The sequence below is a fragment of the Cornus florida genome, unplaced genomic scaffold (assembly GCF_030987335.1).
Source record: "Cornus florida cultivar Cherokee Brave unplaced genomic scaffold, ASM3098733v1 CherokeeBrave_3.0.0_Hap2_Chr02, whole genome shotgun sequence".
Taxonomy (NCBI): domain Eukaryota; kingdom Viridiplantae; phylum Streptophyta; class Magnoliopsida; order Cornales; family Cornaceae; genus Cornus; species Cornus florida.
The window spans coordinates 22,914,580-22,929,913 of NW_026775572.1; the positions used below are offsets into that span (position 1 = coordinate 22,914,580).

The window sequence follows — 15,334 nt, forward strand, 5'->3', positions numbered from 1 at the left end:
ACATTGTTTTTGTTGAAGTACAAATCATTATGTAGTTTCATAACAGCTCATTGATCATATGTTTTCCATACTGAGTTTTTATCTAAATTTCGATATATTAACAATTCAACTTTAATCAAAATGCTAGATGAGAAATTTCATTCATTCAACCTATTTGCTAGACAAAACACAATTGTGTTGTCAAATAGAAATCCAAACATCAAATGGTTTGGATTTATCATTCGTCACCTCCAAATGCTTCGTCAAATTTTCACCAGCAAAAGGGTACAAAACTGTGACAATGTGCTCTCCATGAAAAATGCGGCTTGCATAGACTCCATTCTTGTCAGTCAATCCTTGTAAGTTATCAGTCTTCCACTCCTCAATTAACTTGTCAACAACATCTCCAGCAGGCAAGTTCTTGAAATTGTTGTCTGTTAAACACATATTACTACAACCTGTTGGTTTCCACCCTGACCACACTATGATCCCTTCAACAGCAGGATGTGAATATGCCTCCCTCATGATTTCTTCCAAGTATGTAGCCTGTCAATTAAAAAACAAACTCATCAACACTCGAATGGCTTAGAAAACGAATTAATGGAAGAAAAAAAACTCTAATGTAAGTTTTTATTTATCAAGGGAAATTACCTGATTCGGGCCTCTTTCAACATCTAATTCTGTAATCCATATAGGCATTTTGGTTGCGCCAAGAACATCTAAGCATGAGCGCATATAAGGTATGTTCAGCTTACTGAAATGAGCTTGTAATCAATCCCTACCACCATTTCTTCATTTCCCGGAAAAGATCTGATCTCCCTAAGTTTCTCCAGGTACTTATCTGCAATGGCATTTGTGTCTCTTGCATACTCCAAAGTGTTAAACTCATTCATGAACATTGGTGTTTTGTAATCTAGCGCTTGTGCAATCTTGTAGAACATGGCAGAAGCATTTGGACCTATTTTATCTTCAAAGAATGAGAAGTGCAGATTCTCATTCATGACATCCCATGCAATAACCTCACCAGAATACCTCGACATTATTGAACCCATTCGGCGCACAGCTGCATTCACAAGCTCTTTTGGGGATAAAGATTTGATCCAATTCATATTCTCCTTTGGATCATCCCAAAAAATATTATGGCCTCTCACTGAAATTCTGTGCTGTTTAGCAAATGCAAGCATAGCATCTGAGATAGAGTAGTTTTCATGTCCACGAATTTCCTCGGTGAAATACCATTTCATTTCATTGTCAAAAGTTGTTGCAGTAAACCGCTTGGTGAACCAGTTTTGGTAGGCCTTGTTTTCTAAGATAGTCAGTGCAGTGGCACAACCTAGTGGGAAATGAGGTCTTGTTTGCTTGACGTTAATTTTCACTCCTTTGAGCCTTTTCCCATTCTTGTCAGTGACATGGAATCGCACTTCCCTCGTTCTCATCTGCACAAGAAAATATAGCTTTTTGCATATTGATCACCTCACCCTCACTCTGAAGCTGTTTATGCTGTCTGAGAACATGCTATGATAAGTACACAAGATTGAAGCTTAGATAAACTTACCTTCTTACCAACGGGCCAGTGGCCTAGCGGTATCGGCCTCTTATTTCCCAAAGGGAGGTCAAAGGTTCAACTCTCAGAAGAGACGTATGTGTGAGTACCAACTCAAAAAAATAATAATAATAAATAAATAAATAAATTTACCTTCTTTATGCTTTTGGATTGTTGAGCTCTCCATTGACTTCTAGTAAAGGGTTGTAGAGACACATTATCTAACCATAACTCAATACTGGTGTTTTTGCTCTACAGAAGTTGAAAATAGTAGTTTCTATTAAAGAAAAACCAATGTTATTAGGGCATGATGAGTATTATCAGGAACACAATCATAATGTACCTCAAAATAGAGCTCGGCTGGCATGGTGACATTCACGGTGAGCCCTCCTTTTAGCATAGACCAGCAGCCAGATTGAGCTATGACAGTGCCCACAATCATACTGCGATTTTGTGAATTTTTGAATTGAGCTACAACAATCTCATTTCCTTCACTAATTTGTACCCAAGCTGGTAATATTCCAAAGTGCTGTCAATATGAGTTCTTAGAAATCCAGGAAACAATCGTTTTATCAATAAATTACCTGAAAATGTGTATAAAAGCCCTTCCTCTAAATATAGCCATTGTGAGAAACTATCATATGGTTGACTTCTGTTGTAGGCTACAATAAACTTGTTTCCCATGCTTCCTCTTCTCACTTCAATGTTCGCGCCTTCAAAACCAACCCATCCTTCTAAGCCATTTTCAAAGGTAGGATTAGCCACTAATCCTCCTCCATATTGAGGCTCTAGAGGATTAACCAAGCACTGAAAATGGGGGGAAAAAAAAAATGCATTTTATTAGGGGGTTCTTATTGAAACAAAAATTGTTCATGTAATGTTTTTATGGCACATTTGAGATCATAAATGGGGCAAATGTGTGTGGGGAAAAAATAGAGTTTGCTAACTGTTTTATTACATATAGAATAGAAGGATTATATGTTACCTTGATGCTTGTAGAGTAGTCGTACAATGAAGCCTCAATTGCATGTCCTATATGAACCAAAAGAGAGGTTATGGTAAAAAATAAATTATGAAATCTATTGTTGTGGTAAAAAAAATGAGTGAAAGTTCTTCTAGTACTAGTAAATTTCCATCTTTTTGAAGGAAAACAAGGATATAGAACATGGCAAAAATTGAGTAGTTGGATAACTATATCTTCTTGTTTTGATTGAAGAAATGTATAGAATGTTAATGAGAGAAGTGAATTCAGATGTTGGATGGAGTGTGTGATTATACAAACCTGCTAAAAGTAGAGAGCATAGCACCACAAATAATTTGGTTTCAGCGTAAACCTTCATTTTTACAACAAGAGCATACATTGAAGGTTGATTCTCCTTTCCTTTCCCTTCCCTTCCCTTCCTTTCCCTCTGCTTTGCTGGATCTTCAACTGTCTCTCCTTTCTGTTCTTTTTTAAGTTCAAGTGAGAATTAGGACCATGAAACAACATACTTGTAAACCAATAAAATAATAATAATAATAAATACTATGGTTAATGCTTCTCAATTTAAAATTAAAGGTTCACCATTTTGCTGAGATTAAGGCGTGTTTAGCTTTGACCCAAATAAGATATTCCTTTTTCTTGGTTAATGCTAAATCACGTGCTATTCTATACTCAATCTAAAAGGAAAAAACAATAATAATAAATACTATGTCAACAATGGTGAACCAAATAAAAGGGTTGAAAAGAAAATAATTAAAAATTGCCTACAGCCTTCATGTGACTATGTGAGACTACAGACTGGTTCTTAAGGCCTAAGGTGGCTCACAAGCTGACTTTTTCTCCTCTTCGCAGGAGTCCTCCTTCCCATTGGATTTCCCCGGCTTGTTAGAGTGATCTCATCTTCTTCTTCTTTTATTTATTTATTTTTTATTTTTTTAGCACTCCTTCCTTTTCCCCTTTCTCATCCTCTGTCAATTCCATTACTTTCGATTTCTTTTCTGATCTTGGGTGGTCTCTATGAGATGGAGTCTTCCTTCTCTCATCTCCGTCACTCCTCTGGTTTGTCGGGCCAGAAGGGTAAAAGGGAGTTGTGGGGCATAAAGTCAGGAATTTCGCGCACTGGACGGATTGTGACCCCATCCTTGCTGCTCTTCCCTTTTGATCCAGGTATTGTGTCTATTTCTTTTATTTTCCTGTCTATTATACTGTGTTTCTTGGTGTTTGTTGTTTTTAGGGTTCTATGCTTGCCTTGTTTTTCTTCTTCCCATGGGTGGGAAGGCTTCTGTCTGGTGGCTGGGTTTTCCGGTTATCGCATTACTCAGCGATATTTTTCTAAGGAGGTTATTGATTATGTGGTTGCAGAGTCGCCGAGGCCGTATTTGCCTTTGCTGTCTTGGTGTCGGCGGCATTTACTAGGTAATCATCCACGTCTTTTTGGGCACATCTGGCCACCAAAGTTATTCAATCTTGCAAGGGCGATGTTTATGCTTCATCAGATCTGGAGTTTCAAGGCCTATGTTCTACTGATTCATGGCCATGATGCTGTAGCTTGTTTGCCAGCCCTTTATTCTTCCCCGATCAGCGTTGTGTTTAATGCCACTGACTATGGGTTGTGGTTGGACGTTGCCGGACTGAATGGCCAGGTTAGTACATATCCGATGTGGATATTTGTTGCTACTAATTATGCTTGGTAGGGGTACTATGTTGCAGATAGAGTTCACGATGATAGAGTTTAAGGGGATGGCAGCACGTCGGCGATCTATCAATCCACTCCGTTCCGGCGATGTGCGTTGTTATGTCGTCCTCATTTGTCACCTTGTGCTGTGTGGTGTCAGTTGTGGGCCCACCTGTCAAAGATAATAATGATGGTAATAATGGTGCGTGGGAAGGAAGCCACTTCAGCAGGTTCTAGTGGGTTTGGCCCATTCATTGTGGTTATTCCTGATGATGTTCAGTAATCTTGTCTTGTTTGCCATGTAATCCTCAAGTGATGTAATCTTGTCTTGTTTGCCAGGTAAAAAAAAAAAAAAAAAAAAAAAATGTTGGCTCACAAACAAGTCCATTTCTTTCAACTGTATTTCTTTGTGCCCATGCAACTACTTTATTTCAAGAATGTAATATCTGTTATTTTTAATTAATAGATTAATTCAAAATAATAGATATTACAAATTTTTTTTTTTTTTTTGCCTAGCAACAGAATGCCCTACAGCATCTTCAAGAACTGAACAACAAAACTAAACAACCAAAGGGCACAAAAGAACCAAAGCCCCTAAAAAACAAGACATTAGTTTAACGTGTCAACACGAGGTTGAACATCACCAACCAAAAGAGCCAACTGTATAGCAAAAGACTGCGATGGAGAGGATTCCAAGTTAACAGAATCGCCAGTCTATGCACCAAGAGGAATGTTACGCGCATCACCAAACGAAAATTGATCCGTGACCAAACACGTCGTAAGAGGAGCCACTAAAACCTTAGGCTTCTTTGTAATGACCCTAGCTGATGCCAAAATTTTAAAAAAAATTCTGTATAACCTCCCCTAAAAATGGGCCTTCAACAACCTGTCCCAATACACAAAGCACATAAAATCATCTAGCATCCCATTCATCCGTTCATTATACCTTAACATAGTTCCTTTCATGGTGGAACATTCACACACCAATTAGTCTAAATTATCATAATTACAGTCCCAAAATACAAGATTAATATTAAAAGTCCATGTCTTACAACGTTATATGATACAATTACATGGAAATATATACCATGATTCCATTAGTTTCATTTACATTAAATAAAAGATAAGTTCGTTCTTAAATTACAAGGCCATGAATACTAACTTAGTTACATTTCCACAACTATGAATATACATAGAATGGTCAAAATACAAAATAACAAACAACCTTCTAACAACTTTCAAGTTTGCGGAGGATTGTCATCCGCCGTTTCTTTGCCATGACCTGAAAAAAATAACAAGTATGCAGGGTGAGCTATATGCTCAGTAGGTGACACTTAAGACACGCATCTTGTGTCTCCGTGAATCCAAACATAGAATAGGTCAATGGGAATGGGGATCATACAATATCGGGATAATACAACATTCCAATCAAACTCAAGTACAAACAATGCAATGCCATGAAATGCGAATGCATGCCGATGTCGCTCCCCGTTTTCACATTTAAAATCCATCTCTTTCAAACTGTTAATATAACCCGCCCTTTGGTGACCCCGCAGCGACACGAGAGGAGGATTGGCTAGTGTCCCTAACCCTTAGTAACCCCGCGGCGTCATTATGGGGCCCAGCTAACTCAACCACGCTAGGGCGACTCCCTAGTCCCCTCTAGGCTATATTAACACTCCGACCCTTTGGTACCCCCGCGGCGACCGGGTTTTTCAAAAACACTTTCATCAAAATACTTTTCCCCAAAACTCCCTATTTTCATTTCAAAAACAATCTTTCCAATCATGTCTCATGGTATGCATGTACATCATGTTCTTAATGCCATGGAAGTGAATGCTTTCACATTATACAATTGTGCATACATTACAAGTACTCTAGGGAAATTACACATGCCATCACATATCATTCTAGCAAGTTTTACAACAATATAAGCATGGTAAATCAATTTATCAGACAAGGAAATTAGTCAAATAAATATGTTCTCATACAACTCAAGTAACACATTTAATCATAAACTCACATATAACACTTACATCATCTTTAATACAATTAATTCAAAAATAAGCATGCTTTTCAACAATTTAGGAGGTATAATTCACAAAAGAGCAAGAACATCATGAATTAAGGGCCCCTACCTCAAGATTGCACAAAACCCTTAAAATGGGTCCTTAAATTCGAGCTCCTGAAGAGGACCAAAAGCTGGAATTTCTGGTACTAGCACGTAGAGCTCGTCGTGCTCGTCGTTTTGCCTCAAACGGCACCTAAATCCGCCAAGAATTGAGAGAGAAATCAAGGATTGAAGTTGAAAAAGAAAAAAGAAAAGAAAAAAAAAAAAACAGAAGTAGCGAGAGAGAGAGATTTAAGCTGCCCGAGAAAGAAAGCAAATTGGAATTAAATGGGTCTGTAATGACCCTTATATCTCAGGTGGGCCCCACAGTTGAAAAGTCATTAGATAAGTCAAAAACTTTACATTCTCCCCAACTTAAAAAAAGATTTCGTCCCCGAAATCAAGACATACCTGGAGAAGAAAACAACTCTGGATACTTGGAGCGAACCTCCTGTTCGAGCTCCCAAGTAGCCTCCTCGACTCCGTGGTGTCTCCAAAGGATTTTCACCATGGGTATCGTCTTGTTCCTCAACACCTTCTGTTGTGTGTCAAGGATCTGATATGGTCCTTCCTCGTAGGAAACATCCTCATCAATGTCTATATCAACCCAACTCAAAATGTGAGATGGATCTGGCTCGTACTTTCGTAACATCGATACATGGAAAACATTGTGGACCCTATCCAACTGTGGTGGCAAAGCAAGTCTGTAGGCAACTTCTCCTACACGGTCCAAAATCTCAAATGGTCCAATGAATCGTGGAGACAACTTGCCACTTTTCCCGAATCTCATCAATCCCTTCCGTGGAGAAACCCGAAGAAAAACGTGGTCTCCCACCTCAAAGGATAACGATCGTCTCCGCTTATCCGCATAACTCTTCTGTCGACTCTGAGCTGTAAGTAACCTCTGTCTTATCAACTTAATCTTCTCAGTAGTCTCGAGTACAATGTCGGTCCTAAGGCGGCTGTCTCGCCTACCTCAGTCCAACAAACAGGAGACCTACAAGGTCTACCATACAACGCCTCAAATGGAGCCATCTGAATACTCGCCTGATAACTGTTGTTGTAGGCAAATTCAATAAGTGGAAGGTGATCCTCCCAACTACCACCTAAGTCAAGCACACATGCCCGAAGCATATCCTCCAAAATCTGGATAGTACGCTCCGACTGACCGTCAGTCTGTGGATGGAATGCCGTACTCAGGTGCAACGCTGAGCCAAACGCTGCTTGAAGTCCTTCCCAAAACTTCAAAGTGAACTTGGCATCCCTATCTGAAACAATGGTTACTGGAACTCCATGCAACCTTACAATCTCATTCACATAAAGAACACCAAGCTTCTCTGCATCATCTGTTGCCTTAATAGGCAAAAAGTGAGCCGTCTTGGTCAATCTGTCAATGATGACCTATACGGACTCATTGCCCCTTCGTGACCTTGGAAGACCTGTCATAAAATCTATAGCAATATGCTCCCATTTCCATTGCGCTACAGGTAATGGTTGCAACAAACCGGCTGGTCTCTGATGCTTGGCCTTCACCTGCTGACAGGTAAGGCATCTAGCCACAAACTGTGCAATATCTTTTTTCATCCCGTTCCACCAATACTAACGTCTCAAATTGTGATACATCTTGGTACCACCTGGATGAACTGCAAAGCGGGAAGTGTAAAACTCCCGTAAGACGTCCTCACGACAAACAGTAGGAACCACCAACAAACCCCTGAACCGTAGACCCCCATCTGCATACAAGGCCCAATCTTTCACTGTCTCACCACTAGAGATCAAAGCGTGAATGGCATCTAAATCCGGGTCCTGTCTCTGTGACTCAATCACTCGTACAACAAGAGTAGGCTGAGCCATAAGACTAAACAAGAATGCCGGTTCGCTATCAACATCATCATCAAAACAATACAATCCCATCTCTGCCAAATCCTTAAGCATCTTCCACTTCCGAATAGCCAGACAGGCCAAAGTTCCACGAGATTTTCGGCTTAAGGCATCTGCTACCACATTTGCCTTGCCCGGATGATATTGCAAGTCAAAATTATAATCTTCCAAGAATTCAACCCATCTTCTCTGTCTATTGTTCAAGTCCTTTTGGGAGAAAAGGTACTTGAGACTTTTATGATCCGAGTACACCTCGAATCTTTCACCGTACAAGTAGTGTCTCCAACACTTCAAAGCAAACACAACTGCCGCCAACTCCAAATCATGAGTAGGGTAGTTGTACTCGTGAGTCTTCAACTGTCGAGACCCATAAGCCACTACTCTACCATCTTGCATCAACACACACCCTAAACCATCACGTGAAGCATCACAATAGATCACATAACCCAAGCCATGCTCAGGTATCACCAACACTGGAGCCGTAGTCAATCTTGTCTTCAATTCCTGGAAAGATGACTCACAGGCTTCATTCCATGCAAACTTAATCCCTTTCCGGGTTAAACGGGTCATAGACGCTGCCAAACGGGAGAAATCTTTCACAAATCTCCGATAGTAACGCGCTAGACCAAGAAAACTACGGATCTCAAACACATTCTTAGGTTGCTCCCAATTCAAAACAGCTTTAATCTTTGATGGATCAACTGACACTCCGCCTTCTGAAACAACATGTCCCAAAAACTTCACCTCTTGTAGCCAAAACTCACATTTCTCATATTTGGCATACAACCGGTGCTCCCGCAAAATCTGTAAAACAATACTTAAATGGATCTCGTGTTCCTCCCGAGATCGTGAATACACAAGAATGTCATCCACGAAAACTACCACAAACTGGTCCAAGTAATCGTAAAAGATGCGGTTCATTAAGTCCATGAATGCCGCTGGAGCATTAGTCAAGCCAAAAGGCATAACAAGGAACTTATAGTGTCCATACCGTGTACGGAATGCTGTCTTCGGGATATCCTCATCCCTAACCCGCAACTGATAATAGCTAGACCTCAAGTCAATCTTGGAGAAACAACTGGCTCCCCTCAACTGATCAAATAAATCATCTATCCTTAGCAAAGGATACTTGTTCTTGATGGTGGCGTGATTCAACTTCCGATAATCGATGCACAATCTCAAAGAACCATCTTTCTTCTTAGCAAACAAGACCGGTGCGCCCCATGGTGACACACTCGGTCGGATGAAACCTTTCATCCTCAAATCATCAAGCTGTCTTTTTAATTCCTCCAATTCAATTGGTGCCATACGATACGGTGCCATAGAAATTGGCACGGTACCTGGCATTAACTCAATAGAGAACTCCACTTCTCGGTGTGGAGGCAACTCTGTCAAATCCTCCGGAAACACATCCAGAAAATCACGAACAACTGCAGGATAATATTCTTCCATAACATCATCCTCTTCGGCTATAAGGGTAGCCAAAAAGTAATCACCACGACTCCGTCCACGAATTCCATAAAACGATGAAATGTGGGAATCACTCCGATCTCCCACGAAAAAGAAACAGTCTCCCTCGGGAGTACAAACTGTAACCCTTCCTCTGAAACAGTCGATCATGGCATGAAAGGAAGCTAACCAATCCATCCCGAGAATGACATCAAAGCTAGTCATTTCTAGGAGGATAAGGTCAAACACAAAAGTCCGCCCGGCTATCACAATGGAACAGTCCCTCACGACTCGGCTCAAAGACACTGAAACTCCAACTGGCGTATCAACACATAACGCCCGATCCATAAAACTGACCTCTAACCCCGATGCAAGTGCAAATGATGATGAAATGAAAGAATGAAAGGCACTAGAATCAAACAAAACACGGGCCCAAGAACCAAACACTGGAAATATACCTCGGAGAACTGAAGATCCAGGAGATGCATCAGTCGGTGCAAGGGTAAAGACACGCCCCTCCGGTGCCTGTGCCTGTGCCTGTGAACTACTAATCTGAACACCAGACTGTTGTGCCGACACAGTAGGAGTATCCCTCCTAACTGGTCGTGAACCATGAGAAGATAAGGCAGGCTGTGGTGGTGGCGGCGGTGGTCTGAAACCTGATTGAACCGTAGCCGACTGTAACGGCCTCTGCCGTGACCCTCTGCCACTAGTGGTGCTTGCTCCCTGACTCGGACAGTCCCGAATCAAATGGCCCTGCTGGCCACACCCATAACAAGCTTTTGGAGCTGAAGAAACTGAAGTCAATCTCATAGGACAACTGGACTTGTAATGCCCAGGCTGCTGACATTGAAAGCAAACAACTGCACTTTTATCGGACCCAGCTGGCAACGGAGTGGTAGGAGCAGATCGTACAGACTGCTGTCCCTGAAACTGAGATGGACCGCCCCTGTTCCTTTTCCAAGAAGATCCTTCTGAAGATGGCCCTGCACCCCTCTTTTGCTTCAACTACTTTCTTCTTGCATCCTTCTCTTTATTATCAGCTTCCAGCATCAAAGCCCTTTCCACTGCTTCAGAGTAAACCTTAATGAACTGTTCTGTGATCAACGGCCTCATCCGATCATTAAGACCAGAAACAAACTTCCGAGTCTTGTTAACTTCATCTCTCACCATTTCTGGAGCAAAGCGAGAAAGTGAAGTGAACTTGTTTTCATATTCTGCCACTGACATGCTCCCTTGGATAAGGTTATGAAACTGGTCTTGTAACTCCCATCTTTTGGAAAGCGGAAAGTACTTTTCATAAAACAATTCCTTGAACTTGTCCCAACTCATCTCTTCTACCTTGTATCGGCTCGTAACCGACTTCCACCATAATTTAGCATCCTTAGCAAACTTATAAGTAGCTAGGATAATCTTCAAATGATCCTCTGTCACATCCATAGAAGTCAATTGAGTTTCAACTTGCTCCATGTAGTCATCTGCTATCATTGGATCCGCACCGCCCTTAAACATAACCGGCATCAGCTGAGAAAACCCCTAATAATCTTGAGGCGCTTCTGAGCTGGCGTCTCCTCAACTTGAACTGTAGGTTGTGGTGTCGATTGCGACTGAGTAGCAATCGTTGCCCTCACGACATTTTGCAACAAACGATTAAACTCTGGTGCCACAGAACCTTCACCCACTTCTACGGGTGCTTCAATATTATCCCTCCTTGTGGGGACAGTTCTCGAGGGAATCAAGTCCCTAAGAAGTGTGTCCTCATCATTTAGCTCCTCCGGATTAGAGCTGGAGCTCTCGCCAACATCACCCCTAGTTGGTCTAGGGCCAACTTCCCTAATTTCCTCACGCCGTGACATCGTTCTATAAAACAAAGGAAACAATTCAATAACAATAACACTAAGGTCCAACCGTGAACAACCCAACGCAAAAACATACTGTACAAACATTTAGCATGTAATACTATGCAATGAACACATTAATGTAAGCATATAAACACATAAGCACGTAAGCAAGTAAGCAGTTAAGCATGCTTTTTCACATAGCAAAACACTTTTCCAAACAAGGAAATAACAATTCAAATGACTTCCCAGACAACCTTAGGCAAGCCTCTACTCGTCGTCCTAATGGTATTCGAACCATCGCTCTGATACCAAATTTGTAACGACCCTAGCTGATGCCAAAATTTTAAAAAAAATTCTACATAACCTCCCCTAAAAATGGGCCTTCAATAACCTGTCCCAATACACAAAGCACATAAAATCATCTAGCATCCCATTCATCCGTTCATTATACCTTAACATAATTCCTTTCATGGTGGAACATCCACACACCAATTAGTCTAAATTATCATAATTACAGTCCCAAAATACAAGATTAATATTTAAAGTCCATGTCTTACAACGTTATATGATACAATTACATGGAAATATATACCATGATTCCATTAGTTTCATTTACATTAAACAAAAGATAAGTTCGTTCTTAAATTACAAGGCCATGAATACTAACTTAGTTACATTTCCACAACTATGAATATACATAGAATGGTCAAAATACAAAATAGCAAACAACCTTCTAACAACTTTCAAGTTTGCGGAGGATTGTCATCCGCCGTTTCTTTGCCATGACCTGAAAAAAATAATAAGTATGCAGGGTGAGCTATATGCTCAGTAGGTGACACTTAAGACACGCATCTTGTGTCCCCGTGAATCCAAACATAGAATAGGTCAATGTGAATGGGGATCATACAATATCGGGATAATACAACATTCCAATCAAACTCAAGTACAAACAATGCAATGCAATGAAATGCGAATGCATGTCGATGTCGCTCCCCGTTTTCACATTTAAAATCCATCTCTTTCAAACTGTTAAAATAACCCGCCCTTTGGTGACTCCGCAGCGACACGAGAGGAGGATTGGCTAGTGTCCCTGACCCTTGGTAACCCCGCGGCGTCATTATGGGGCCCAGCTAACTCAACCACGCTAGGGCGACTCCCTAATCCCCTCTAGGCTATATTAACACTCCAGCCCTTTGGTACCCCCGCGACGACCGGGTTTTCCAAAAACACTTTCATCAAAATACTTTTCCCCAAAACTCTCTATTTTCATTTCAAAAACAATCTTCCCAATCATGTCTCATGGTATGCATGTACATCATGTTCTTAATGCCATGGAAGTGAAGGCTTTCACATTATACAATTGTGCATACATTACAAGTACTCTAGGGAAATTACACATGCTATCCCATATCATTCTAGCAAGTTTTACAATAATATAAGCATGGTAAATCAATTTATCAGACAAGGAAATTAGTCAAATAAACATGTTCTCATACAACTCAAGTAACACATTTAATCATAACCTCACATATAACACTTACATCATCTTTAATACAATTAATTCAAAAATAAGCATGCTTTTCAACAATTTAGGAGGTATAATTCACAAAAGAGCAAGAAAATCATGAATTAAGGGCCCCTACCACAATATTGCACAAAACCCTTAAAATGGGTCCTTAAATTCGAGCTCCCAAAGAGGACCAAAAGCTGAAATTTCTGGTACTAGCACGTAGAGCTCGTCGTGCTCGTCGTTTTGCCTCTAACGGCACCTAAATCCGCCAAGAATTGAGAGAGAAATCAAGGATTGAAGTTGAAAAAGAAAAAAGAAAAGAAAAAAAAAACAGAAGCAGCGAGAGAGAGAGATTTAAGCTGCCCGAGAGAGAAAGCAAATTGGAATTAAATGGGTCTGTAATGACCTTTATATCTCAGGTGGGCCTTACAGTTGAAAAGTCATTATACTAATTATATATATAGAAAAGTCAAAAATTTTACATTCTTCCCATCAATCGGAGTTGATCCCTGGCCCAAAACAAGATTGACTGGGCGACGCTTATGACTGTTTCTCGAGGGAAAAGAGCTCTGGCTTTGAGATGATGCCTAAGAATCAGAAGAATGGCCTTTATGAGGCACCGCCGGACCTTTACCTTTCCGACCACCTTTGGAAAGTTAATCCCATCGCGACAAAGGCAACACCTACCCTTGGCCCTGAGAAACGGAGGGCACACATTGAACTAGCTCCTCAATATGAGCTGAAACAACAAAACTCTGAGAGGGGGAGCCGTGAACTTCATTATTGGCCGAACCATACATTCTCAAAGTAATATAATATGGATGATGTAGGAACATAATCTTGAATGACACGGGTGGAGGATGATATAGATAGTAGTAGATAAACATCTGTTGAGTGTAGAACTCGTAAAAAAAAAAAAATAGGTTGTTCAACTTCAAAAAGTCTACCTTCATGACTATAAAATAACAAATATTAATTATTTAATATTAAAAAAAAAAAAAAATCTGTATGGGCATATTTGAGAGAAAGAGAGAGGGAGAGACTATCTATTGAGTTATATATTAAAATAAAAGATAAAAAAACCAAATTTTGATCTTTGCAGTTATGTTATAATTAGATATATTTCAACTTGAATCTATTTCTTATTTATATCATATATATATATGTATGTATGTATGTATGTATGTATCTATTGTGTGTATATGTGTTGATACTTTTGTCTTAAATGTGTGTACAACATTCCTAAAGGCTCCGTTTGGTTAGATGTAAATAAGTTAGAAAAGAAAAGAAATAGAAAGTGAAGTGAATGAAAAGAAAAAAAAATTTCTAGTTTGTATTTGGTTAGTATGAAAATTTATCCAAGAAAATTGTAAAAAAATATTAGTTTGTTAGTTTGGATAGTATGAAAGTGAAAAGAAAGTGATTATGCACACAAAACTACCCTTATGAATTAAAATGATAAATTATTAAATTCAAATATATTATTGTTTATATTTATTTTTATTATTTATATTTAGAATAAGGCTTCATAATATTTTCTAGGTAAAACTAATTATTAGTTTAAGATAAACAAATTAAAAAAAATTAGAGACTACTGTTTGGGAGAAAAATTAAATATTTCACCATATAAAAGATATATATATATATATAATAGATCTTGCTTCTAAATAAAATTTTTTATTTTTTTTAATCCTCTGTTCTATGTTGCAATTCTAGCTACTCATAATCCGGTATGTATATATCCATACCGGATTATGAGTAGCTAGAATTGCAACATAGAACATCCATACCGGATTATGAGTAGCTAGAATTGCAACATAGAACAGAGGATTAAAAAAAATAAAAAATTTTATTTAGAAGCAAGATCTATTTTACCATGAATTTGGTTAGTATTAAAGTCTTTCGAGAAAGTTATGATAAAATATTTACTTATCAAAAAAAAAAAAAAAAGTTATGATAAAATATGATTTTATTAATTTGGGTAGGATGAAAGTGGAAAAAAAATAATTCTACTTACCAAAATTACTTTTATATAAGTTAGAATTTAAAAAATAAATATTGTTCAATAGGTGATTAAAAAAAAATTTATAATAAAATAAGGCAAACTAATTTTTAAAGGTTGGATTACACATAATTAGAGAGCAGAGGAGGCTCAACTAATTATTAATATTTTTTTCTTTTATTTTTGAACCTTCCCATTAGATACGTGGATTATACTAAAAAAGATGCACCTATCCTATTTTATTGAAAGAAAAAAAAAAAAAAAATTATTGTTTCATAAAAATAGTTGTTGAAAACTCACATAGTCACAAAAGAGAGAATTACCCAACAACAAATACAATCAGGTTAGTTGGATAAAATAAG

General features: G+C 39.0%; 3 protein-coding genes across 3 annotated transcripts; 1 reads left to right on the plus strand and 2 right to left on the minus strand.

The window, feature by feature from the left end:
- Nucleotides 1-725: 725 nt before the first annotated feature.
- Nucleotides 726-3,372, minus strand: LOC132295844 (endo-1,4-beta-xylanase 4-like). The gene is made up of 7 exons (XM_059794118.1): nt 3,331-3,372; nt 2,805-2,964; nt 2,508-2,554; nt 2,107-2,329; nt 1,866-2,032; nt 1,676-1,774; nt 726-1,415 (listed from the first exon to the last, which is right to left on the minus strand). Exons 1-7 carry the CDS (start codon nt 3,370-3,372, stop codon nt 726-728), a joined length of 1,428 nt encoding a protein of 475 aa, XP_059650101.1.
- On the plus strand, nt 1,779-4,702 carry LOC132294254 (uncharacterized). The gene is made up of 2 exons (XM_059792039.1): nt 1,779-3,671; nt 3,867-4,702. The coding sequence occupies exons 1-2, from the start codon at nt 3,527-3,529 to the stop codon at nt 4,196-4,198; spliced, it is 477 nt and encodes a 158-aa protein (XP_059648022.1). The 5' UTR covers nt 1,779-3,526; the 3' UTR covers nt 4,199-4,702.
- Nucleotides 4,703-6,243: 1,541 nt separating this feature from the next.
- LOC132295845 (uncharacterized) lies at nt 6,244-10,991 on the minus strand. The gene is made up of 4 exons (XM_059794119.1): nt 10,938-10,991; nt 10,078-10,375; nt 7,719-7,728; nt 6,244-7,233 (listed from the first exon to the last, which is right to left on the minus strand). Exons 1-4 carry the CDS (start codon nt 10,989-10,991, stop codon nt 6,690-6,692), a joined length of 906 nt encoding a protein of 301 aa, XP_059650102.1. The 3' UTR covers nt 6,244-6,689.
- Between the last annotated feature and the right edge of the window lie 4,343 nt (nt 10,992-15,334).

Coding starts and splice junctions, on each gene's coding strand:
- LOC132295844 (XM_059794118.1), bottom strand. CDS start 3,372: ATGGGAAGGAGGACTCCTGCGAAGAGGAGAAAAAGTCAGCTT. Junction 2,330..2,507: donor ACTACTCTACAAGCATCAAG/GTAACATATAAT, acceptor CCCCATTTTCAG/TGCTTGGTTAATCCTCTAGA. Junction 1,416..1,675: donor AATCCAAAAGCATAAAGAAG/GTAAATTTATTT, acceptor TTTCTTGTGCAG/ATGAGAACGAGGGAAGTGCG.
- LOC132294254 (XM_059792039.1), top strand. CDS start 3,527: ATGGAGTCTTCCTTCTCTCATCTCCGTCACTCCTCTGGTTTGTCGGGC. Junction 3,672..3,866: donor GCTCTTCCCTTTTGATCCAG/GTATTGTGTCTA, acceptor ATGTGGTTGCAG/AGTCGCCGAGGCCGTATTTG.
- LOC132295845 (XM_059794119.1), bottom strand. CDS start 10,991: ATGGTGGAAGTCGGTTACGAGCCGATACAAGGTAGAAGAGATGAGTTG. Junction 10,376..10,937: donor GAAGAGATGAGTTGGGACAA/GTTCAAGGAATT, acceptor TGTGGCCAGCAG/GGCCATTTGATTCGGGACTG.